The 26,106-nt window shown below is 53.7% G+C and overlaps 1 protein-coding gene across 1 annotated transcript; it reads left to right on the plus strand.

The window, feature by feature from the left end:
* Positions 1-325: 325 nt before the first annotated feature.
* On the plus strand, positions 326-21,751 carry LOC147086442 (uncharacterized; the record flags this gene model as incomplete). Its single annotated transcript, XM_085978253.1, has 7 exons — positions 326-354; positions 12,639-12,712; positions 12,912-16,021; positions 16,196-16,282; positions 16,457-16,720; positions 16,895-17,326; positions 17,414-21,751. Coding segments are annotated over 7 exons (7,563 nt in total), but the record flags the coding sequence as incomplete, so codon positions are not given.
* Positions 21,752-26,106: the final 4,355 nt, after the last annotated feature.

The raw sequence follows: 26,106 nt of genomic DNA on the forward strand, positions 1-26,106 counted from the left end.
CCACCACACTAGACCCAAGAGTTGAGGAGTATGTGAGTCTCCCTAGGGAGTCCCCTCTGAACCTACCGTTAACTATGTACAGGCCTAAGGCTCGGCAGAGTTGCACTACCTCCCTACCGCTTTTATTTATTTCACGATCAAGGTTGTTCCGATTTGCGATGGCTGGTGTGACATCTAAAGGGGTCTGGCCAAACACATGGTTGTTTCCCTGTGGGTCTATGAAGTCAGGTTCACAACCGGTCCTTGCATTTAGGTCCCCACATATTATCACCTTTCCTTGGGCCTGGAAATGGCTGATTTCCATGTGGAGAGTATCAAATAACTCCTCTTCGAAATATGGCGATTCTATTGGAGGTATGTAGATCGCACATAAGTAAACATCTTTTTTTGCTATTCCTATATTTTTATCTAGTTTTAGCCATACGTGTGATTTTCCCTGTTTTACCGGTGAGATGTGTTTGTCCAGTTCTCCCTTATACCACACCAATATTCCCCCGGAGGTTCTGCCCTTGCGTGTTTTAGTGTTCTTTACTGAGGGCACAATGATTTCATGGTACATTGGAGGACAGTGGGTCGGCACGTCCTTTTGGCACCATGTTTCTGTTAACACAATTATATCAATGTCTTTTATAGCTTTTAGGAATTCAGGGTCTGTACTCTTCATCCCAAAAGTTGAGGAGCGGAGGCCCTGGATATTCCAGCAGCTTATGTGGAAAGAACGCATTTATATAGTTCAATAAAACGAAATAAAATGGACCTATTTTGTGGGATGAGTGTGGAAACACTATTTTCTATAATGCTAAATGATGATTTAGTATAAATTTCATGAGGCATGCACATATATCTATCTAATAATAGTAATAATACTGATAAGATAACAATAATGATAATGATAAATAACAATATTAATAATTTCTCCGGCTTTCTATCAGGCTGTTCAGCATCGTCATGATCTTTCTCAGTTCTTGGTCTACAGTCTGTGGTCTAGAGGGGGGTCTTGGGTCAGGTATAAAAGCACGGTTCTGTTGTTGGTTTTGTAAAGGGGGGTGGGGGACATTGGTGGTCCTGTTTGGGCTCCCAATGGTAGAGGGGGTGGGAGGTCTGCGTCTTTTGGCAGTGTTTATGAGGTTTCTTGCGAAGACCCACATCCGCTGTTTGAGTAGATGTATTTCGTCATAGAGGTCCCTTGTGTTGATGTTTGGATGATGGGCCAGGGAGACGTTGGGGAGGACAGAACATCTCGTGTCGATCTCCCTGTTGGTGTTGTGGATTATATAGGCTGGGGTGTCCTTTCTGGGCAGTAGTGTGGAGATCACGATCCACGCCTCGGGGAATTCCCTGCTGGCCTTTTCCGCCATCCTGCTCACCGCCCTAGCAGTGCCTTCCTGTAGGGTGCGTAGGTCGTTCGTGCCTGTGTGGATCACAATCCATTTGGGGCTTCCAAGGGATTCTTTGTTCAGGATCTTCATTGCTTGGTCTGTGTTGCTGCACCATTTTTTCAGGACTTGATGGTCTGGGAACAGCCTCTGGGGGTCCAGAAACTTTCCGTTGGAGTCGGTCAGCAGGACCGCCTGAGGGGCTGGTTTTTCAGACTGGGTAACAGTAGTCTGGGTAGGACTCGCCTGGTGGCTGGTTGTTGGCTGGGTTTCTGGGATATGTTGTGTGGCAGGAGCGGGGTTTGGGGCTTTCGGTGTGTCATCGTTTGGGGGGGTATCTGTCGGTTTTTGTGTTCCTGTGTGTGAGGACTGGGTAGCAGTAGTCTGGGCATGACTCGACTGAGGGCTGGTTGGAGCGGGGTTTGTGGCTTTCGGTGTGTCTTCGTGTGGGGTGGCATCCGGCGGGTTCTGTGTCCTTGTGTGTGTTTTTGTGTCCTCAGGTTTTTGGACCTTAAGAGGTTTGTGTTGCCTGCTGAGCCTTTCTACGGTCTCCTTCGTTTTGTTTTGTTGAGTACGGAGTTCTTTGATCTCATTTCTTTGCTCCTCTATGGTCTTTCTCAGTTTGTGGATGGTGGACTCGTGTTCTGTTTTTAGCTGTTTGAATTCCTCCTTCAAATTCTTGGCCAGTGTTTCTCTGTATTCGTTGAAATCAAGTTCTAGTTTGGCCAGATTCTCTTTCATCATTTTGTTTTCGTTGAGAGGTGTGGGGGGGTGGAGATGGACAGGGAGGTGTTTTCCTCTGCTGGTCTCTCTTCTTCTTCCTCCACTTGGCTCTCATCATCCTCTGTTCAACTCTCTTTTGTTTCCTGTCCATTGGTCCTCTTTGTGTCTGCCTTAGTTTTCAACTGGGGGAATTCCTTTTCGAAGGAGTCCAGATTTTCCACATTCCCCTGTATCATGATCTTTCTATTTTTGTTGTAGTAGCTTATGGTTAGCAGGGGGTCATCTTTATCTAGGTTTCCATCTTTACATATTTTCAGTCTGCCTCCACTGCCAATACCTTCACTGGAGACGTATGTGTAGTGTTTTTGTAAAGTCTCCTTCCAGGAGGTGACGTATTCGGTGTAGAATATGAGGTTGTTCTTCAGCTTAGTCCCTTTGTGTGTGGTATAGTCAACGTAGAGGATCTCTGGGTTATTTTTTAGTGTTGTGTACTTGTATTTTTCCTTTGCTTTATTTTTTGTGCATTGCTCAGGATATATCATTTCCCTGCTCATTGTAGTCGTTTGTTTTTTTTTGTCTCAGATAGATAACTTTTTTTTTTCTCTTTTTTGTGTCGTGTTCCACCTTAGCCCACTTTTAGGTCCAAAATTGGGAGTTTTTCAGGGGTTCATCTTTGATATAGCTGCTCTTAAAGGTTTATCTTTCTCTTTCTCTCACAGGCTCTTGGTTCGGGTAGTTTATCGTTTCTCTCGGGTTTCTATTCCTTTTCCTCGCGGGTTTGTTGTTTTTTTTTCAGGTTTTTTTCGAACTAAATTTAAATAAAATTAAACTTTTTCCGAACTAACTTTAACTAAAATGAAACTTAGGTAGAATTAGGTAAAACTTATTTCTCCAGCATTTATTTATTTATTTATTTATTTTTTCCTCTTCCGACTCTCTCACTCGCTCTCCGGGTCTCGGACTTGCTCTCTCTCTCCGTGCTCCAAACTCGTCCACTCTCCGTGCCCCGGACTCATTCGCTTTCCGCGCTCTGGGCGGATCTCTTCGCGTCGTCGTGTCGGTCTCAGGCCCCCGGGTTTTTTGACTCACCAGGCTGTTTTCTGCCCTGGTCTCCCGGTCTCCGTTCCCGTGGTCTCTGGGCCTCGCGGTCTCGGGTTCGCCCTCCCCAGGCCTCTTATTTACTGTCCTGGTTCGGGCTGCTCCTCCCGGTCTCCGGTCTCGCGGTTCAGGCCTCTGTCTCAGTGTGTATCTGTGATTCTCTCAGCGCTCTCTCTCGCTGTTTCTCTCTCGCTATTTCTCGCTGTTTCTCTCGCTGTTTCTCTCTCCCGAGTTACTCGGAGCAGCCGCGAACTCTGCCCAAGTTGGGAGTTGCCGTTCCCGGGACTTGTTGCTGATTTTCGGCTCTCACCTGCTCTCCGCTCCGCTGGTGCCGGGGCCAATTCACAATTCACAATTCAAATCGCTTTATTGGCATGATAACGTACATCTTATGTTGCCAAAGCATTAAAATACATTTATGGTTGAACACATAAACGCAGTTCTATTCATACAGTGTATAAACCGATATATCCCTGAGTGTATAAATATACATTCGCATTATTTATATATACTCTTTTCTTAGGTTTACTGGTTGTCCCTCTGTTCATGGCAAGCTGTAACATAGTGTGCCGCCAGTGCTACACAGCTTTTCTCCTCCCCTAGTAGGTATGGGAGTTTTTGGTTGTCATTCAAATTTCTGAATTCAGGGCATATTTGTGAGAATTTTTGGTAGAAATTCTCCCTGATGCCCTGATATTTTCCACAGGCTGTGAAGAAGTGCATCTCTGTCTCCACTACTCCCTGACTGCAGTGAGAGCATATCCTGTCCTCTCTTGGCAGCCTGGTCTGCCTGTGTCTGCCTTTTTCGATCGCTAGGCTATGTTCGCTAAGTCTGTACCTTGTCAAGGTTTTTCTCAGTTTGTTATCCTTTACCATGGTCAGGTACTCAGCCATGTTGTATTGTCTGTTTAGGGCCAAGTAGCAATTGAGTTTGCTTTGGGTTTTTGTTGTTTCTGCCCAATATGACAGGTATTTTTCCTTTTGTTTAGTGACAATTGTGTTGGGTCGAATTCTCTGTGCTACGATGTCACTGTCCTGGGGCTGGTTATTGTTAGTAGTGTTAGTGGTTGCTTCACTGAGTCCCAGGACTAGTTGACTGAGGGAGTTATTCTTTATGGTCCTCTCTTGGCATTTCAAGGCTTCGTAATGATAGCAGTGGGGGTTGCTCATTTTTAGGTGTTTCCAAAATTTGGTGGCTCTTTTTTGGATAGTAATTATTAGTGGAAATTGGCCTAGTTCTGCCCTGCATGCATTGTTTATGGTTTTCCTTTGAGTCCGGAGGATACTTTTACAGAATTCTGCATGTAGGATCTCAATTGGGTGTTTGTCCCATTTTGCAAATTCTTGTTGTGTTAGCGGTCCCCACACTTCACTGCCATAGAGTGCAATTGGTTCAATTACTGATTTGAAAATTTTGAGCCAAATGCTAATTGGGATTTCTATTTGGATTGATCTTTTAATGGCGTAGAAAGCCCTTCTTGCTTTCTCTTTCAGTTCATTCACAGCCAGTTTGAAATTTCCCGTAGAGCTCTGTCTCTCTCTGTCTCTCTGTCTATCTCCCTCTCTGTCTCTCTGTCTCCCTCTCTCTGTCTCTCTCTCTCTCTGTCTCTCTCTCTCTCTCTCTCTCTCTGTCTCTCTCTCTCTCTCTCTCTGTCTCTCTCTCTCTGTCTCTCTCTCTGTCTCTCTCTCTGTCTCTCTCTCTCTGTCTCTCTCTCTCTCTCTGTCTGTCTCTCTGTCTCTCTCTGTCTCTCTCTCTCTCTGTCTCTCTCTCTCTCTCTGTCTCTCTCTCTCTCTCTCTGTCGGAGCACCAGGACTGAATTTCCCCTCATCTCAGTCCTAAATTGCCATCCTGGGGCCAATATTTATCCCTCAACCAACCTCACTAAAACCGATGAACTGATCATTGCTGTTTGTGGGAGCTTGCTGTGCGCAAATTGGCTGCTGCGTTTCCCACATTACAACAGTGACTCCACTTCAAAAAAAGTACTTCATTGGCTGTAAACTGCTTTGGGACGTCCTGAGGTGGTGAAAGGTGCTGGAGATGGGTCGGGCTGTTGGGGGAGGGCTTGGCTTCAGTCACGGGAGGGAAGGGGCGCTTGCGTGGGTGGGCGGGCGCCGGTGGGGGCGGGCGCGGGGGAATCTCAGTCAGTGGGACCCGCTGACAACAGTTGCTGGTTAGGGTGGGAAGCTCAGGAATCTGCGAGGAGGCAGCTGCACCGGACGGGAAGCTGGGAATTGCCGTTGGAATGCCTGGTGTCTGGGAGCGGGGGAGGGAGGGGGGTGAGAAAACAGCTGCGATTCCCGGCTGTTGTCTACAAAAGGGACAGATCCTTCTGGAACAACGAGTGTCCTGGAAACGGCTTAACAATTGTCTGTTCCAATTGAGCAGCCGGGACATTCGAGTCTGTGGCTATTTCAGCTCGCTGAGTTTATTAATAAATACTGACCCCTGTCCTCCCAGTCCAGAGACTTGAGCCCATAATCCAGGCTGACACTCCCAGTGTCAGTACTGAGGGAGCGCCGCACTGTCGGAGGGGCGGTACTGAGGGAGCGCCGCACTGTCGGAGGGGCAGTACTGAGGGAGCGCCGCACTGTCGGAGGGGCGGTACTGAGGGAGCGCCGCACTGTCAGAGGGGCGGTACTGAGGGAGCGCCGCACTGTCGGAGGGCCAGTACTGAGGGAGCGCCGCACTGTCAGAGGGGCAGTAGTGAGGGAGCACCGCACTGTTGGAGGGGCAGTACTGAGGGAGCGCCGCACTGTCGGAGGAGTGATACTGAGGGAGCGCCGCACTGTCGGAGGGACAGTACTGAGGGAACGCCGCACTGTCGGAGGGACAGTACTGAGGGAGCGCCGCACTGTCGGAGGGGCAGTACTGAGGGAGCGCCGCATTGTCGGAGGGGCGGTACTGAGGGAGCGCCGCACTGTCGGAGGGGCGGTACTGAGGGAGCGCCGCACTGTCGGAGAGGCAGTACTGAGGGAGCGCTGCACTGTTGGAGGGGCAGCACTGAGGGAGCGCCGCACTGTCAGAGGGGCGGTACTGAGGGAGCGCCGCACTGTCGGAGGGGCAGTACTGAGGGAGCGCCGCACTGTCGGAGGTGCTGTCTGTCAGATGAGACGTTAAACCGAGGCCCCGTCTGCCCTCTCAGGTGGATGTAAAAGATCCCACGGCCACTATTGGAAGAAGAGCAGGGGGAGTTCTCCCCGGTGTCCTGGGGCCAATATTTATCCCTCAACCAACATCACTAAAAACAGATGATCTGGTCATTTATCACATTGCTGTTTGTGGCAGCTTGCTGTGCGCAAATTGGCTGCCGCGTTTCCTACATTACAACAACACCGTGCATTTATCCAGCGCCTGTAACAGTAAAACGTCCCAGGGTGCTTCACGGGAGCAATTATCAAACAGAATCTGACCCCCGAGCCACATCAGGAGATATTAGGACAGGTGACCAAAAGCTGGGTCAAAGAGGTCGGTTTTAAGGAGCGTCTTAAAGGAGGAGAGAGAGGCGGAGAGGTTTAGGGAGGGAATTCCAGAGCTCGGGGCCCAGGCGGCTGAAGGCACGGCCGCCAATGGTGGAGCGATGGAAATCGGGGGATGCGCGAGAGGCCAGAATTGGAGGAGTGCAGAGATCTGGGAGGGGTTGTAGGGCTGGAGGGGGTTACAGAGATAGGGAGGGGTGTAGGGCTGGAGGGGGTTACAGAGATAGGGAGGGGTGTAGGGGCTGGAGGAGGTTACAGAGATAGGGAGGGGTGTAGGGCTGGAGGAGGTTACAGAGATAGGGAGGGGTGTAGGGCTGGAGGAGGTTACAGAGATAGCGAGGGGTGTAGGGCTGGAGGAGGTTACAGAGATGGGGAGGGGTGTAGGGGCAGGAGGAGGTTACAGAGATGGGGAGGGGTGGAGGGGCTGGAGGAGGTTACAGAGATAGGGAGGGGTGTAGGGGCTGGAGGGGGTTACAGAGATAGGGAGGGGTGTAGGGGCTGGAGGGGGTTACAGAGATAGGGAGGGGTGTAGGGGCTGGAGGGGGTTACAGAGATAGGGAGGGGTGTAGGGGCTGGAGGGGGTTACAGAGATAGGGAGGGGTGTAGGGGCTGGAGGGGGTTACAGAGATAGGGTGGGGTGTAGGGGCTGGAGGGGGTTACAGAGATAGGGAGCTTTGTAGGGCTGGAGGAGGTTACAGAGATGGGGAGGGTTGTGGGGCTGGAGGGGGTTACAGAGATAGGGAGGGGTGTAGGGCTGGAGAAGGTTACAGAGATAGGGAGGGGTGTAGGGGCTGAAGGAGGTTACAGAGATAGGGAGGAGTGTAGGGCTGGAGAGGGTTACAGAGATGGGGAGGTGTGTAGGGGCTGGAGGAGGTTACAGAGATAGGGAGGGGTGTAGGGGCTGGAGGAGGTTACAGAGATAGGGAGGGGTGTAGGGCTGGAGAGGGTTACAGAGATGGGGAGGAGTGTAGGGGCTGGAGGAGGTTACAGAGATAGGGAGGGGTGTAGGGCTGGAGGAGGTTACAGAGATGGGGAGGGGTGTAGGGGCTGGAGGAGGTTACAGAGATAGGGAGGGATGTAGGGCTGGAGGAGGTTACAGAGATAGGGAGGGTTGTGGGGCTGGAGGGGGTTACAGAGATAGGGAGGGTTATAGGGGCTGGAGGAGGTTACAGAGATAAGGAGGGGTGTAGGGCTGGAGGAGGTTACAGAGATAGGGAGGGGTGTAGGGCTGGAGTGGGTTACAGAGATGGGGAGGGGTGTAGGGGCTGGAGGAGGTTACCGAGATAGGGAGGGGTGTAGGGCTGGAGGGGGTTACAGAGATAGGGAGGGGTATAGGGCTGGAGGAGGTTACAGAGATGGGGAGGAGTGTAGGGGCTGGAGGAGGTTACAGAGATAGGGAGGGGTGTAGGGCTGGAGGAGGTTGCAGAGATAGGGAGGGGTGTAGGGGCTGGAGGAGGTTACAGAGATAGGGAGGGGTGTAGGGCTGGAGGAGGTTACAGAGATAGGGAGGGGTGTAGGGGCTGGAGGGGGTTACAGAGATAGGGAGGCGTGTAGGGGCTGGAGGAGGTTACAGAGATGCGGAGGGGTGTAGGGCTGGAGGAGTTTACAGAGTTAGGGAGGGGTGTAGGGGCTGGAGGAGGTTACAGAGATAGGGAGGGGTGTAGGGGCTGGAGGAGGTTACCGAGATAGGGAGGGGTGTAGGGCTGGAGGGGGTTACAGAGATAGGGAGGGGTATAGGGCTGGAGGAGGTTACAGAGATGGGGAGGAGTGTAGGGGCTGGAGGAGGTTACAGAGATAGGGAGGGGTGTAGGGCTGGAGGAGGTTGCAGAGATCGGGAGGGGTGTAGGGGCTGGAGGAGGTTACAGAGATAGGGAGGGGTGTAGGGCTGCAGGAGGTTACAGAGATAGGGAGGGGTGTAGGGGCTGGAGGGGGTTACAGAGATAGGGAGGCGTGTAGGGGCTGGAGGAGGTTACAGAGATGCGGAGGGGTGTAGGGCTGGAGGAGTTTACAGAGTTAGGGAGGGGTGTAGGGGCTGGAGGAGGTTACAGAGATAGGGAGGGGTGTAGGGCTGGAGAGGGTTACAGAGCTGGGGAGGAGTGTAGGGGCTGGAGGAGGTTACAGAGATAGGGAGGGGTGTAGGGCTGGAGGGTGTTACAGAGATAGGGAGGGGTGTAGGGCTGGAGGAGGTTACAGAGATGGGGAGGGGTGTAGGGGCTGGAGGAGGTTACAGAGATAGGGAGGGATGTAGGGCTGGAGGAGGTTACAGAGATAGGGAGGGTTGTGGGGCTGGAGGGGGTTACAGAGATAGGGAGGGTTGTAGGGGCTGGAGGAGGTTACAGAGATAAGGAGGGGTGTAGGGCTGGAGGAGGTTACAGAGATAGGGAGGGGTGTAGGGCTGGAGAGGGTTACAGAGATGGGGAGGGGTGTAGGGGCTGGAGGAGGTTACAGAGATAGGGAGGGGTGTAGGGCTGGAGGGGGTTACAGAGATAGGGAGGGGTATCGGGCTGGAGGAGGTTACAGAGATGGGGAGGGGTGTAGGGCTGGAGGAGGTTACAGAGATAGGGAGGGGTGTAGGGGCTGGAGGAGGTTACAGAGATAGGGAGGGGTGTAGGGCTGGAGGAGGTTACAGAGATAGGGAGGGGTGTAGGGGCTGGAGGGGGTTACAGAGATAGGGAGGGGTGTAGGGGCTGGAGGAGGTTACAGAGATGCGGAGGGGTGTAGGGCTGGAGGAGGTTACAGAGTTAGGGAGGTGTGTAGGGGCTGGAGGAGGTTACAGAGATAGGGAGGGGTGTAGGGCTGGAGGAGGTTACAGAGATAGGGAGGGGTGTAGGGGCCGGAGGGGGTTACAGAGATAGGGAGCGGTGTAGGGGCTGGAGGGGGTTACAGAGATAGGGAGGGGTGTAGGGGCTGGAGGAGGTTACAGAGGTAGGGACCGGTGTAGGGCTGGAGGAGGTTACAGAGATGGGGAGGGGTGTAGGGCTGGAGGAGATTACAGAGATAGGGAGGGGTGTAGGGCTGGAGGAGGTTACAGAGATGCGGAGGGGTGTAGGGCTGGAGGAGGTTAGAGAGTTAGGGAGGGGTGTAGGGGCTGGAGGAGGTTACAGAGATAGGGAGGGGTGTAGGGCTGGAGGAGGTTACAGAGATAGGGAGGGGTGTAGGGGCTGGAGGAGGTTACAGAGATAGGGAGGGGTGTAGGGCTGGAGGAGGTTACAGAGATAGGGAGGGGTGTAGGGGCTGGAGGGGGTTACAGAGATAGGGAGGGTTGTGGGGCTGGAGGAGGTTACAGAGATAGGGAGGGGTGTAGTGCTGGAGGAGGTTACAGAGATAGGGAGGGGTGTAGGGGCTGGAGGAGGTTACAGAGATGGGGAGGGGTGTAGGGCTGGAGGAGGTTACAGAGATGGGGAGGGGTGTAGGGCTGGAGGAGGTTACAAAGATAGGGAGGGGTGTAGGGGCTGGTGGAGTTTACAGAGATAGGAAGGGGTGTAGGGGCTGGAGGAGGTTACAGAGATAGGGAGGGGTGTAGGGGCTGGAGGAGGTTACAGAGATAGGGAGGGGTGTAGGGCTGGAGGAGGTTACAGAGATAGGGAGGGGTGTAGGGCTGCAGGAGGTTACAGAGATAGGGAGGGGTGTAGGGGTTGGAGGAGGTTACAGAGATAGGGAGTGGGTGTAGGGCTGGAGGAGGTTACAGAGATGGGGAGGGGTGTCGGGGCTGGAGGAGGTTACAGAGATAGGGAGGGGTGTCGGGCTGGAGGAGTTTACAGAGATAGGGAGGGGTGTAGGGCTGGAGGAGGTTACAGAGATAGGGAGGGGTGTAGGGCTGGAGGGGGTTACAGAGATAGGGAGGGGTGTAGGGGCTGGAGGAGGTTACAGAGATAGGGAGGGGTGTAGGGGCTGGAGGAGGTTACAGAGATAGGGAGGGGTGTAGGGCTGGAGGAGGTTACAGAGATAGGGAGGGGTGTAGGGCTGGAGGAGGTTACAGAGATAGGGAGGGGTGTAGGGCTGGAGGAGGTTACAGAGATAGGGAGGGGTGTAGGGCTGGAGGGGGTTACAGAGATAGGGAGGGGTGTAGGGCTGGAGGAGGTTACAGGGATAGGGAGGGGTGTAGGGCTGGAGGGGGTTACAGAGATAGGGAGGGGGCGAGGGCCATGGAGGGATTTGAACACGAGGATGAGAATTTTAAAATCGAGGCGTTGAGGGATCGCGAGACCAATCCCGGAATCCATTGTCCGCGGAGAACTGACGAGATGCTTTTTCCCGAAGATGCGGGGAGTCCAGGATCCGCCCCCTCGCTGCCCCGTCTCACACGTTCCGGCTCATTCTTGCCGGGTGATGCAAGCTGGCCAGGGTCGCATGACATCATCCCCCAATCCCGCTCTTTCTCTTGTGTTGAATAGCTCTGGGCAGGTCCTCCCTGCGCCTGATTGTTGCTGCACATTGTCCTGGTGATTAGGCTGCGGGCGGCCAAGGGCCTTTCAGACCCTCCAGCCCCACATCACCACTCACTCACTCACTCGCACACACGGCCACAGCTCATTGTATCCAGCTGGATGACTGACACGATTCATTTCGGGGCCTTTTGTTTCCCCAAGGGCTGCTGCACCGATCCCACAGCCTCCGGGGTTAACCCAATCCTGTCCGGGGCCTGCGGACTGCTAGCACGCACACACACTCACACAGACTCACACGGACAGAGACACATAGACACAGACAGAGACACACACTCACAGACAGAGACACACGCACACACAGACAGAGACACACACACACACAGACAGAGACACACACACACAGACAGAGACACACAGACAGTGACACACACTCACAGACAGAGACACACACTTACAGACAGAGACACACACTCACAGACAGAGACACACACTCACAGACAGAGACACACACACACACAGACAGAGACACACACTCACAGACAGAGACACACACACACAGACAGAGACACACACACACACAGACAGAGACACACACTCACAGACAGAGACACACACACACAGACAGAGACACACACACACAGACAGAGACACACACTCACAGACAGAGACACACACACAGAGACACACACACAAACAGAGACACACACAGACTCACAGACAAACACTCACTCACACAGACAGACACACACACACAGACTCACACAGACAGAGACACACAGACACACACACTCACTCACACAGACACAGACAGAGACACACTCACACAGACATAGACACACAGACACACACACTCACACACACACACACAGACTCACACAGACAGAGACACACAGACAGAGACACAGACGCACAGACAGAGACATACACTCACACACAGACTCACAGACAGACACACACACACACAGACACACACAGACTCACACAGACAGAGACACCCACACAGACACAGACAGAGACACACAGACAGAGACACAGACTCACACAGACAGAGACATACACTCACACACAGACTCACAGACAGAGACACACACACACACACACACAGATAGACTCAGACACACACACACTCTCACAAAGACACACAACTACGCACACTCATACACAGAATGCATGGGAACACCACCACCTCGAAGTTCCCCTCCAAGTCACACAACATCCCGACTTGGAAATATATCGGGCCGTTCCTTCATCGTCGCTGGGTCAAAATCCTGGAACTCCCTCCCTAACAGCGCTGTGGGAGCACCTTCACCACACGGACTGCACGGGTTCAAGAAGGCGGCTCACCACCACCTTCTCAAGGGGCAACTAGGGACGGGCAGTAAATGCCGGCCTTGTCGGCGACACCCACATCCCGTGAATGAATTAAAAACACACACAAATACACACAGACACACACACTCACACAGACACACACACAGTCACACACACACACTCACAGGGACAGTTGTGTGGGGAAAAGCAGACAAACCAAAATGAAAGATTTGAGTTTAAAATATCTGCTTTTATATCCTAGAGCTCTACTGGACGCCGAGATTCGACGAATACGCCCACCATCAGTGACTCCGAGACTCCCGGCGTCTCACCGAGGTAAGGGCTGCATTACTGAGGGAGGGCCGCACTGTCGGAGGCTTGAGTGAACCATAAACGGCAGCATAGACCTGTTGGGCCGAATGGCTGTAAATGCTGTGTTTCTTGTGCTGGAGGATTTTTGTCAGCCTGTTCTTATCTCTAACCCTAAGGTGACACTTCGAGTTGTACTGACCTATTTTCCCTGATCCTTCTACAGATACCAGGGTGAAGCCGGACAGGAACGAGCTTGCATTTCAAGGCAGGAGGGCGATTTCCGCGGAGAAACCTTTGTATACCTCAAAGAGCAGGGACGCAGACGGGGAAATCGCGAGGGTACGAGCGCAGTTACACACGGGGACAGATTCTCCAGCCTACGGACTGAGAGCCCGGAGTCTAGCCAGAGGCAATCGGCCAAACGAGTTCCAGCCCGCAACGCTTGACCCGGTGAGCTCGGAGAGTAACGTCGCCGCTCGTCGTGTCAAGAGCCAAGAACCGGCGCCAGCCTCGGGCTCCGACAGAAATTCATTGCGCCACACGGTCTTGGAGCGCGCAGCGCTTCCCCAGAGAGATTCGCAAAGAGTAGACCGGGAGGGGCATGAGGCGGGAAAGGCAGGTTTCGTGACAGTGAAGGACCAGCTCGATGGAGAATCCGAGGAGAGCATCACAGAAGAGAACGAGATGCCAAATGGAGATCCACGTCAAGAACAAGGACAGCTCGATGGAGAAACTGTGGAGAGCGTCACAGAAGAGAAGAACGAGATCTCAAACGGAGAACCACGTCAAGAACAAGGACGGCTCGATGGAAGTGTCAAAGAAGATGTGATCGGCGGAGAGGAATTTGAGGGGAATAATGACCGCGTGTCGGATGCAATATTGGCCAATGGCACAAGTAAGGCGCATGTGGATGAAGAGCTGCCCGAGTTCGTTGAGGACAAGGGGGACCTAATTCAAGAGGAAGTGGAGATCAATGAGGAAACTCGGGAATGTTTGACAGAAAAACAACCTCAAGAACCCCCGATGGAATTCGGCCTCGAGTCAGAGAAGCTCCTCTCCAGCCGTGAGCACCCAGCGGAGGACGCGGTTGAGATCATCGTGAGGGAGAACGACCTAAGGCTGAAGAAGCGACAGGTTAACGGAGACACCAGGGAGCGCAGGGTGGAAAACGAGCCGTCGGAGGGGACGGCCAATCCCGGGGCGGGGCAAGTGACGCTCAACGGCACAAGTAGCGAGAACGCGGCAGGAGGCGACGCCCCCCGGATCAGCCAAGAGCTCGAGGACAAGCGGGGGCAATCCGACGGAGACACTAAGGAGAACGTGCGGGACAACCGGCCAGGGATGTCGGAGGAAGAGGATGATTTCGGGTCACCAAAGGCGCTGTCCAACGGCACAACCGGGGAGCATATGGCAGATGAACTCAAGCCACAGGTACCTCAGGAAGACCTGGGCTCCGGAAAGGGACAACTGAATGGGGGACCTAAGGAGCATGCAGTGGGAGAAAAGGAATCAGAAATGTTGGAGGAAACAATTGATTCAGTGTCCAGTGGTAGGACTCAGGAGAGTCATCAGACAGAGGTTGAGGAGCCAGGCGCTCCGGAGGGAAGCAACAATCTAGAACCAGGGAAGGAGTTATGGAGTGACACAGATGAGGAACCTTCAATGGAAGAGATGTCCCAAATACTGGAGAGAAAGGAGGAGCTAGAGACAGAGGCGCCACTGGGCAGGGACACAGAGGAGCATGCGGCAGGAGAGGACGCGGGCGAGATAACGGAGGAAAATCTCACGCCCGAGAATGGAGAAGCTAACGAGCTAGCCACAGATGAGGAATCAGAGGTAAACCTTGATTCGACGTCAGAGAACGGGCTGCTCGCTGATGCAAACGGGGAGCGGGTTCTAGAAGAGTCAGGCCCAGGGAGGCTTGGGGAACTAACAGGGGAGAAAATCCCAGCATCAGAGAATCGACCATCAGCTGGTGGCCCTGTGACAGGAAGCGCTGAAGACGAGGTATCGGAGGCCCTGAAAGATCGAATGGTGGAGCAGGAAGAATACAGCAGAGAAATGAAGGAACAGGTGATTGAAGAAGAGTTGGACATGTCTGAGGGAGCGACGGATTTAGAGTCCGAGAAACCGCTGTCCAGTGACAACATTCAGAAGCACGCGCTTGGTGAAGAGACTCCGATACTTGAGGGGATAGGCCACCAGGTGTCAGAGAACGGGCAAGTCAGTGGGGCTGTCGAGGAGCAAGGATCAGTCGAAGAGTCTCCGATATCTGAGGGGGTAGACCACCTGGTGTCAGAGAACGGCCAGGTCAGTGGGCCTGTCGAGGAGCAAGGGACAGACGAAGAGACTCCGATATCTGAGGGGGTAGACCACCTGGTGTCCAAGAACGGCCAGGTCAGTGGGGCTGTCGAGGAGCAAGGATCAGTCGAAGAGTCTCCGATATCTGAGGGGGTAGACCACCTGGTGTCCAAGAACGGCCAAGTCAGTGGGGCTGTCGAGGAGCAAGGATCAGTCGAAGAGTCTCCGATATCTGAGGGGGTAGACCACCTGGTGTCCAAGAACGGCCAAGTCAGTGGGGCTGTCGAGGAGCAAGGATCAGTCGAAGAGACTCCGATATCTGAGGGGGTAGACCACCTGGTGTCAGAGAATGGCCAGGTCAGTGGGGCTGTCGAGGAGCAAGGATCAGTCGAAGAGTCTCCGATATCTGAGGGGGTAGACCACCTGGTGTCAGAGAACGGCCAGGTCAGTGGGCCTGTCGAGGAGCAAGGATCAGTCGAAGAGACTCCGATATCTGAGGGGGTAGACCACCTGGTGTCAGAGAACGGCCAAGTCAGTGGGCCTGTCGAGGAGCAAGGGACAGACGAAGAGACTCCGATATCTGAGGGGGTAGACCACCTGGTGTCCAAGAACGGCCAGGTCAGTGGGGCTGTCGAGGAGCAAGGGACAGACGAAGAGACTCCGATATCTGAGGGGGTAGACCACCTGGTGTCCAAGAACGGCCAAGTCAGTGGGCCTGTCGAGGAGCAAGGATCAGTCGAAGAGTCTCCGATATCTGAGGGGGTAGACCACCTGGTGTCAGAGAATGGCCAGGTCAGTGGGGCTGTCGAGGAGCAAGGATCAGTCGAAGAGTCTCCGATATCTGAGGGGGTAGACCACCTGGTGTCAGAGAACGGCCAGGTCAGTGGGCCTGTCGAGGAGCAAGGATCAGTCGAAGAGACTCCGATATCTGAGGGGGTAGACCACCTGGTGTCAGAGAACGGCCAAGTCAGTGGGCCTGTCGAGGAGCAAGGGACAGACGAAGAGACTCCGATATCTGAGGGGGTAGACCACCTGGTGTCCAAGAACGGCCAGGTCAGTGGGCCTGTCGAGGAGCAAGGATCAGTCGTAGAGACTCCGATATCTGAGGGGGTAGACCACCTGGTGTCCAAGAACGGCCAGGTCAGTGGGCCTGTCGAGGAGCAAGGATCAGTAGTAGAGACTCCGATATCTGAGGGGGTAGACCACCTGGTGTCCAAGAACGGCCAAGTCAGTGGGGCTGTCGAGGAGCAAGGATCAGTCGAAGAGTCTCCGATATCTGAGGGGGTAGACCACCTGGTGTCAGAGAACAGCCAGGTCAGTGGGGCTGTCGAGGAGCAAGGGACAGACGAAGAGACTCCGATATCTGAGGGGGTAGACCACCTGGTGTCCAAGAACGGCCAGGTCAGTGGGGCTGTCGAGGAGCAAGGGACAGACGAAGAGACTCCGATATCTGAGGGGGTAGACTACCTGGTGTCAGAGAATGACCAAGTCAGTGGGGCTGTCGAGGAGCAAGGATCAGTCGAAGAGTCTCCGATATCTGAGGGGGTAGACCACCTGGTGTCAGAGAACAGCCAGGTCAGTGGGGCTGTCGAGGAGCAAGGGACAGACGAAGAGACTCCGATATCTGAGGGGGTAGACCACCTGGTGTCCAAGAACGGCCAGGTCAGTGGGGCTGTCGAGGAGAAAGGGACAGACGAAGAGACTCCAATATCTGAGGGGGTAGACCACCTGGTGTCAGAGAATGACCAGGTCAGTGGGGCTGTCGAGGAGAAAGGGACAGACGAAGAGACTCCAATATCTGAGGGGGTAGACTACCTGGTGTCAGAGAATGACCAGGTCAGTGGGGCTGTCGAGGAGCAAGGATCAGTCGAAGAGTCTCCAATATCTGAGGGGGTAGACCACCAGGTGTCAGAGAACGGCCAGGTCAGTGGGGCTGTCGAGGAGCAAGGGACAGACGAAGAGACTCCAATATCTGAGGGGGTAGACTACCTGGTGTCAGAGAATGACCAGGTCAGTGGGGCTGTCGAGGAGCAAGGATCAGTCGAAGAGTCTCCAATATCTGAGGGGGTAGACCACCTGGTGTCAGAGAACGGCCAAGTCAGTGGGGCTGTCGAGGAGCACGGGTCAGACGAAGAGTCTCCGGTATCTGAGGGGGTAGACTACCTGGTGTCAGAGAACAGCCAGGTCAGTGGGGCTATCGAGGAGCACGGGTCAGACGAAGAGTCTCCGGTATCTGAGGGGGTAGACTACCTGGTGTCAGAGAACAGCCAGGTCAGTGGGGCTATCGAGGAGCACGGGTCAGTCAAAGAGTCTCTGATATCTGAGGGGGTAGACCAGCTGGTGTCAGAGAACGGCCAGGTCAGTGGGGCTGTCAAGGAGCACGGGTCAGACGAAGAGTCTCCGGTATCTGAGGGGGTAGACCACCTGGTGTCAGAGAACGGCCAAGTCAGTGGGGCTATCGAGGAGCAAGGATCAGTCGAAGAGACGTCAGAGAGTAAGATCAAAGCGGTGTCCGAGAAAGTGCTGCTCGTTAACACAACTGCAGAAGAAGACAAGACCTTGGCGATTCTGGGAAAGGAAGATCTGGGGTCAGAGGAGGGGGAGCTAAATGAGGAAGTTAAAGAGCACGCGGCAGAAATTGAGGAACCGGAGGTTTCAGAGGTGGCAGAGCAGGAGGTGCCTCGCACCGAGGAAGAGACCTTTGAGGGAATGGAAGGTCCAGGCTCAGGGATGGGAATGTTTGGTGACACCGTTCAGGAGCATGTGACAGATCAGGAGCTGCCTCAGACAGAAGAAGTTGAAGGCAAGATAACTGAGGATGAAGTTCTGGGAGAGGAGGGGCAATCTAACGGAGAAGCCAAGGGACACTGGATAGAAGAGAAACAGCCCGAGATATCTGAGGAACTGGCTGACCAAACGGCGGAGGAAGGACTTCCCAGTGACACGCAGGCGACGGAAGACACCAAATTTCAGATAACTGAGGAGAAGATAGATCTGGGGTCAGAGAAGGACCAACCGAATGAGGAAGCTAAGGACCATGCAGCAGAAAAAGAGGATTCCGAGATGCCTGAAGGAGCGAGAGACATTTTAGAGAGGGAATTGCCTAGTGACACAGCTAAGGAACGTGCAACGGAAGAGATAGCCCCAACATCAGAGGGAAGGAACGACCTTGTGTCAGTCAAAGAAGATATGGAACATGAGACAACCAAAGATCCATCAGTGGGAAAGGTCGATGCAGAGGGATTTCTGTTCAGTGACAGGACTCATGAGCAAGAGCAGCCTCGGGTGGAGGAAGAGATGTTTGGGACAGCTGAGGAAGAGGACAACCTAGAGCCAGAAGTTGGAGAAACTAAGGAGCACGTGACAGAAAAAGAGCAGTCAGAGATAGCCGAGGAGATGACTGGTCAAGTGCCAGAGCCGGAACCGTCTAGTGACACAAGTCAGGAGCTCGCGACGGAAGAAATGTCTCAGGAATCTGAAGGAGAGGAAGACCTTGCATCAAAGAAAGGACAACACGTTGAGGAAACTCAAGTGCATGCGACTGAAGGCGAGAAATGTCAATCATCAGAGTTAAAAGTTGAAGTGGTGTCAGACACGGGACTGCGCAGTGGCACAGCTAAGGAGGACATGGTTGAAGACAACCTCGAGGCGACTGGGAGAAAGCAAGATCTTCTGACGGAAAGAGGACTGTTCAATGACACAACCAAGGAGTCTGTGACAGAAGAAGACAACAAGCTGGAGACAACTGAGGATAAGGAAGATCCGGAGTTGGAAAAGGGACAATTCAATGAAGACGTTAAAGAGCATGTGGCAGAAACCGAGAGCTCAGAAGGACATGTTGATCCAGTGTCAGAGAAAGCACCGTTGCGTGAGGTGACGGCGAGACCCACAACAGAAGAAGACAAATCTCAGCTAGCCGAGGGAAGGAAAGATCTAGGATCAGAGGAAGGACAACTGAGTGAGGAAACTGAGGAGCATATCGAGGAAGACAAGAAACCCGAGAGCGCTGAAAGGAAGGTTGCAGCAACCGGCGATGATGAAGATGATCTCGAGATGGAGATAGCGAGCCCGGTAGAGGAGATGGATCCGGTTAAGGATGAAGTCACATTTTACATGGAAGAGACACATGGAGAAGTGGAAAAGGGCGTGGAACCAGTGTTGGATGAGCTGTCAGAATACGAGGAAAGACCAGAGGCCGCGGAAGAAAGGGCTGCTTCACCTTTCGTTACTGAAAACAAAGAGAGGCAACCACAAGGGGAAGAACCTCTGACGTCTTCAGTTGTCCAGTCTTCAAACGAAGATTGTTTGGCAGAAGTCCTGCAGACACAAAGTCTTCTTGAGAGTGAAGAGTTGAGCAAAGCGCCAGTTGGAGTTGACGGGACTGCAGAAGAAGATCAGGAATACAGTCTACAAAGTGCACAAGAGGTCCTATTAGAAGCACAGAACATAGGGGGCCAATCACTGGGCGAATGCCCAGCAGATGCATCTCAGTCACATGACCCTCTTTCAGAAGCAGGTACAACGTCCGAAGGGGTTTCTCAAGGTGAAGATACCTTTTCAGAGTCAAGCGTGAATGCTGAAGATGTTACTGTTGAAAAGCAGCAAACATGGACAATGAAAGAAGGGATGGCCGAAGACATCAGCGATGACAAATCAGACTTGCCGACAATGTTGAACTTTGGAGGTGAGCAGGATGGGGCTGATCTTATGGAGGGGAGTGACGTCACCTCAAACTCAAATGGGGAGGGTAGTTCTACAAGCAGGGTGGTCATTGAATCGGAGGATGATGGATCCATTAATGTGACAGAGACCAAAGATGAAACCTTGACTAAAATGGTAGACAAATCCCAAACTCCAGTAACGGCCGATGCTTTTGAAGACGTGAATATAGAGCCACCGTGTGTGAAGGTAAACAGGCGGTCAACACCGTCAGACGTGGATAGCTCATTAACCTCTGAGGAAGAAGATTCACCGAATGCTTCCCGAACGCTGGAAAGTTCGGTCAATACCGTGGCAGACCATGGCGAGAATTTGGAACCACTTCTACCAGAAAATCAACCGCAAGAGAGTAGCAACGGCGTAAAGACGGTAGGACGAGAGGACCCACGAGCAGTTGAGGAAGTGGCGGAAAGCCAAGAGTTCTTGAGTGTTTTCAAGGAGGAGGAATCTAGGTTTGCAATTCCAAAGCTGGGTGGAGATCCCGACAGACCTCCAGAGGGAGAGATCTCAGTGAGGAAGGATCGGCGAACAGTTAAAATGGACGATGTTTATGATAGCGAATCTTTGATGGACGAGCCGGCAGCGACGGCGTTTCAAGGAGAGACAACGCCAGAGATTGTCCAACGTACAAGCCCTGAGAAGATTGAAGACTCTCAACGCGAGCTTCATGGACCAAGAGAGGAAACCGAGGGGAACTCATTAAACGTCAGCCAACTAGGGTCTCTCAGTAGGAATAGCCCAGAACTGAATAGTGACCCAGCAATAGCCACAGCAGCCATGACAGGTTACAACAATGAAAAGAGTAAAGACAACGTTCCAGGAAAACTCTGCGGAGAAGACGGTCTCCAAGAGTCTAGTGTGTCCCAGGATCTTCCTGAGGAACTCGAAGATGAAAATGGCAAAACCAAGCTAATTGAAGACACGTACGATACCGAGTACGAGACCGCCGCCTTCTATGGAACACAGCACAGCCCTGAAGACGTTGGGGAAGAGCAAAGCAAGAAAGATGCCTCACAGCGCGTCAGTAGGGAGCGCAAGCAGGAGGTGCGCTGCGACAGTGTTGATCTCCCGCCGTCCACGACACCACCTCAAGGGACAGACGCGGGAGACGACAAGAGCCCCCACTCAGTCATCTCCTGGCCTCCCAAGGACCACCCCCAGGAACTCACCAAACTGCAAGGAGAATACTTGGGGGGCTCGGGGAAAGGAGAGGGAACGGCGGCGGAAACGATAGCTGCGGCCTATCAGTACTGGTCTTCAGAAGACGACTAGACGGGGGCCCACCCGCCCACGTGAAACCGTTGCCGCGTAGACAATAAGGCAAAGAACGCCAGCACGGCCCAAACATCCCGAGCAAGAGAGCGCCGACCCCAGGACATCGGGGGGGGGGGGGGGCGCACCGATAACCGTGCGTGGACTGACTTAGCGATCACGTCATCATCTTGGCTTGCTCTCCAATAGATGCTATTTAAACAAATGCACTACCTCTCATTAGACGAACCCCGCTGAACGAGATGGACAATCTGGCTGGTGCCCACGCCACTGATTCCTCGGTTTGAGTGCTCTCTTATTACTGCGGTGTTGGACCGGTCACAGGAACGATGACTCATTTCCAGGCAACCCAGTGCAGACGCAAGACCATTGTCTTGCTTCGGGCGCGCCAGCTCGGAGCCCGCGTTCTGCAGCCCACCGGCGAACACCAAGCCCGGCGCGGCCCCGGTATCAAGCGTTAACGATCGGGATTCGAGTCTGGGAAGTCGATGCGGCGCCGCTCAATCTCAACGGTCTTCGCCGGTGACGCAAGCCCTTCATCGAGTGCCGTGTGATTGGATTTGAATTTTTTAATAATAGACCTTAGCGAGTGTGTGGACAAAAGGAAAAAAAAACACTACCTCCAGGAAATCTGGAGCCCAGGGATCGGGACCTCCTGTCTTGCATGAGTGCGAAATCATTTTCGGTACATTTTCTTTTAAAAAACAATACTTAGCATGAGTGTAAACCAGTTTAGTGTCAGGGAATAAATAAATGGAAAAACAAAATCTGCGATTTGTGTCTTCCAATTTGATCCTGAGATTGCCTTGCAGGCTCCAACGAAAATTTGCATTTATCTAGTGCCTTGAACGTCCCGAGGCACTTCACAGGAACGTAAATCAGACAACATCTGACACCGAGCCACATAAGGAGATATTAGGACAGGTGACCAAAAGCTGGGTCATAGAGGTCGGTTTGAAGGAGCGTCTTAAAGGAGGAGAGAGAGGCGGAGAGGTTTAGGGAGGGAATTCCAGAGCTCGGGGCCCAGGCACCTGAAGGCACGGCCGCCAATGGTGGAGCGATGGAAATCAGGGGATGCGCAAGAGGCCAGAATCGGAGGAGCGCAGAGATCTCGGGGGGTTGTAGGGCTGGAGGGGTTTACAGAGATAGGGAGGGGTGTAGGGGCTGGAGGAGGTTACAGAGATAGGGAGGGGTGTAGGGGCTGGAGGAGGTTACAGAGATAGGGAGGGGTGTAGGGCTGGAGGAGGTTATAGAGATAGGGAGGGGTGTAGGGGCTGGAGGGGGTTACAGAGATAGGGAGGGGTGTAGGGGCTGGAGGAGGTTACAGAGATAGGGAGGGGTGTAGAGCTGGAGGGGGTTACAGAGATAGGGAGGGGTGTAGGGCTGGAGGGGGTTACAGAGATAGGGAGCAGTGTAGGGCTGGAGGGGGTTACAGAGATAGGGAGGGGTGTAGGGGCTGGAGGAGGTTACAGAGATAGGGAGGGGTGTAGGAGCTGGAGAGGGTTACAGAGATGGGGAGGGGTGTAGGGGCTGGAGGAGGTTATAGAGATAGGGAAGGGTGTAGAGGCTGGAGAGGGTTACAGAAATGGGGAGGGGTGTAGGGCTGGAGGAGGTTACAGAAATGGGGAGGGGTGCAGGGCTGGAGGGGTTTACAGAGATAGGGAGGGGTGTAGGGGCAGGAGGAGGTTACAGAGATAGGGAGGGGTGTAGGGGCTGGAGGAGGTTACGGAGATTGGGAGATATGTAGGGGCTGGAGGGGGATACAGAGATAGGGAGGGGTGTAGGGGCTGGAGGAGGTTACAGAGATAGGGAGGGGTGTAGGGGCTAGAGAGGGTTACAGAGATGGGGAGGGGTGTAGGGCTGGAGGGGGTTACAGAGGTAGGGAGGGGTGTAGGGCTGGAGGGGGTTACAGAGATGGGGAGGGGTGTAGGGGCTGGAGGATGTTACAGAGATAGGGAGGGGTGTAGGGGCTGGAGGAGGTTACAGAGATAGGGAGGGGTGTAGGGGCTGGAGGAGGTTACAGAGATAGGGAGGGGTGTAGGGGCTAGAGAGGGTTACAGAGATGGGGAGGGGTGTAGGGCTGAAGGGGGTTACAGAGATAGGGAGGGGTGTAGGGGCTGGAGGGGGTTACAGAGATAGGGAGGGGTGTAGGGGCTGGAGGGGGTTACAGAGATAGGGAGGGGTGTATGGGCTGGAGGGGGTTGCAGAGATAGGGAGGGGTGTAGGGGCTGGAGGAGGTTACAGAGATAGGGAGGGGTGTAGAGGCTAGAGAGGGTTACAGAGATGGGGAGGTGTGTCGGGCTGGAGGGGGTTACAGAGATAGGGAGGGGTGTAGGGGCTGGAGGGGGTTACAGAGATAGGGAGGGGTGTAGGGGCTGGAGGGGGTTACAGAGATAGGGAGGGGTGTAGGGGCTGGAGGAGGTTACAGAGATAGGGAGGGGTGTAGAGCTGGAGGGGGTTACAGAGATAGGGAGGGGTGTAGGGCTGGAGGGGGTTACAGAGATCGGGAGGGGTGTAGGAGCTGGAGAGGGTTACAGAGATGGGGAGGGGTGTAGGGGCTGGAGGAGGTTATAGAGATAGGGAAGGGTGTAGAGGCTGGAGAGGGTTACAGAAATGGGGAGGGGTGTAGGGCTGGAGGAGGTTATAGAGATAGGGAAGGGTGTAGAGGCTGGAGAGGGTTACAGAAATGGGGAGGGGTGTAGGGCTGGAGGAGGTTACAGAAATGGGGAGGGGTGCAGGGCTGGAGGGGTTTACAGAGATAGGGAGGGGTGTAGGGGCAGGAGGAGGTTACAGAGATAGGGAGGGGTGTAGGGGCTGGAGGAGGTTACGGAGATTGGGAGATATGTAGGGGCTGGAGGGGGATACAGAGATAGGGAGGGGTGTAGGGGCTGGAGGAGGTTACAGAGATAGGGAGGGGTGTAGGGGCTGGAGAGGGTTACAGAGATGGGGAGGGGTTTAGGGGCTGGAGAGGGTTACAGAAATGAGGAGGGGTGCAGGGCTGGAGGGGGTTACAGAGGTAGGGAGGGGTGTAGGGCTGGAGGGGGTTACAGAGATGGGGAGGGGTGTAGGGGCTGGAGGATGTTACAGAGATAGGGAGGGGTGTAGGGGCTGGAGGAGGTTACAGAGATAGGGAGGGGTGTAGGGGCTGGAGGAGGTTACAGAGATAGGGAGGGGTGTAGGGGCTAGAGAGGGTTACAGAGATGGGGAGGGGTGTAGGGCTGAAGGGGGTTACAGAGATAGGGAGGGGTGTAGGGGCTGGAGGGGGTTACAGAGATAGGGAGGGGTGTAGGGGCTGGAGGGGGTTACAGAGATAGGGAGGGGTGTATGGGCTGGAGGGGGTTGCAGAGATAGGGAGGGGTGTAGGGGCTGGAGGAGGTTACAGAGATAGGGAGGGGTGTAGAGGCTAGAGAGGGTTACAGAGATGGGGAGGGGTGTCGGGCTGGAGGGGGTTACAGAGATAGGGAGGGGTGTAGGGGCTGCAGGGGGTTACAGAGATAGGGAGGGGTGTAGGGGCTGGAGGGGGTTACAGAGATAGGGAGGGGTGTAGGGGCTGGAGGGGGTTACAGAGATAGGGAGGGGTGTATGGGCTGGAGGGGGTTACAGAGATCGGGAGGGGTGTAGGGGCTGGAGGAGGTTACAGAGATAGGGAGGGGTGTAGGGGCTGGAGGAGGTTACAGAGATAGGGAGGGGTGTAGGGGCTGGAGGAGGTTACAGAGATAGGGAGGGGTGTAGGGCTGGAGGGGGTTACAGAGATAGGGAGGGGTGCAGGGGCTGGAGGGGGTTACAGAGATAGGGAGGGGGGGAGAACAACTGAAAACTGAGGCCATGAGTTAAAGTGTGGATGAACCTCACTATGGAACCCCAACAATGCAGGTGGGAGACGGGGAAGGGGATTCAAGGCACGGGGTGTGTGTGAACCCTGGGGGTGGCGGGACTGGGCTGGGCTTTGAAACCCTCTTGTGGTGGAATAGCGCATCGTCACTCGCCCTTGGAGAATGGTCCCCCCGGGAGAGCGGGGCCGAGGACACCCATGGAACAAAGCTCCGCCAAGAGGCAGCGACTCCAGCAGAGAAAACACCAAGACTGGGGCCGGTGCGAAAACGCAAAGGACGTGGTGGGACTTACATGGTTGGAAAGTGGGCTCGGTATCGGAGGCTTTTCAATTCGTCGGGGCCCTGGGCGGAGGTGTGCCTCTAAGAATAGGATGAATAGGTTAAATAGCCAGACAGTCCTGGAATCTGAAATATATATCTCCGCATAAAAACAATGGCAGACAGGTCAAGATGCTCTGGTCCTCAAAACCCACTTACTCAGTGTCTATAAACATCCTCCAGTGTCTATAAACATCTCCCAGTGTCTACAACCCTCTCCCAGTGTCTATAAACCTCACCCAGTGTCTATAAACATCTCCAAGTGTCTATAAATCTCTCCCAGTGTCTATAAACCTCACCCAGTGTCTATAAACCTCTCCCAGTGTCTATAAACCTCTCCCAGTGTCTATAAACATCTCCCAGTGCCTGTACACCTCTCCCAGTGTCTATAAACCTCTTGCAGGGTCGAAAAACATCTCCCAATGTCTATAAACATCTCCCAGTGTCTATAAACCTCACCCAGTGTCTATAAACATCTCCCAGTGTCTGTAAACCTCACCCAGTGTCGATAAACCTCTCCCAGTGTCTATAAACATCTCCCAGTGTCTATAAACCTCTCCCAGTGACTATAAACCTCACCCAATGTCTATAAACCTCTCCCAGTGTCTATAAACATCTCCCAGTGTCTGTAAACCTCTCCCAGTGTCTGGAAACTTCATCCAGTGTCTATAAAGCTCTCCCAGTGTCTATAAACACCTCCCAGTGTCTATAAACATCTCCCAGTGCCTGTAAACCTCTCCCAGTCTCTGTAAACCTCTCCCAGTGCCTGTAAACCTCTCCCAGTGTCTATAAACCTCACCCAGTGTCTATCAACCTCTCCCAGTGTCTATAAATCTCTCCCAGTGTCTATAAATCTCTCCCAGTGTCTATAAACATCTCCCAGTGTCTATAAATCTCTCCCAGTGTCTATAAATCTCTCCCAGTGTCTATAAACATCTCCCAGTGTCTATAAACCTCTCCCAGTGTCTATAAATC

This window comes from Somniosus microcephalus, unplaced genomic scaffold (assembly GCF_052327205.1).
Source record: "Somniosus microcephalus isolate GS21.2 unplaced genomic scaffold, FLI_Smic_1.0 unresolved_chr7, whole genome shotgun sequence".
NCBI classification, from domain to species: domain Eukaryota; kingdom Metazoa; phylum Chordata; class Chondrichthyes; order Squaliformes; family Somniosidae; genus Somniosus; species Somniosus microcephalus.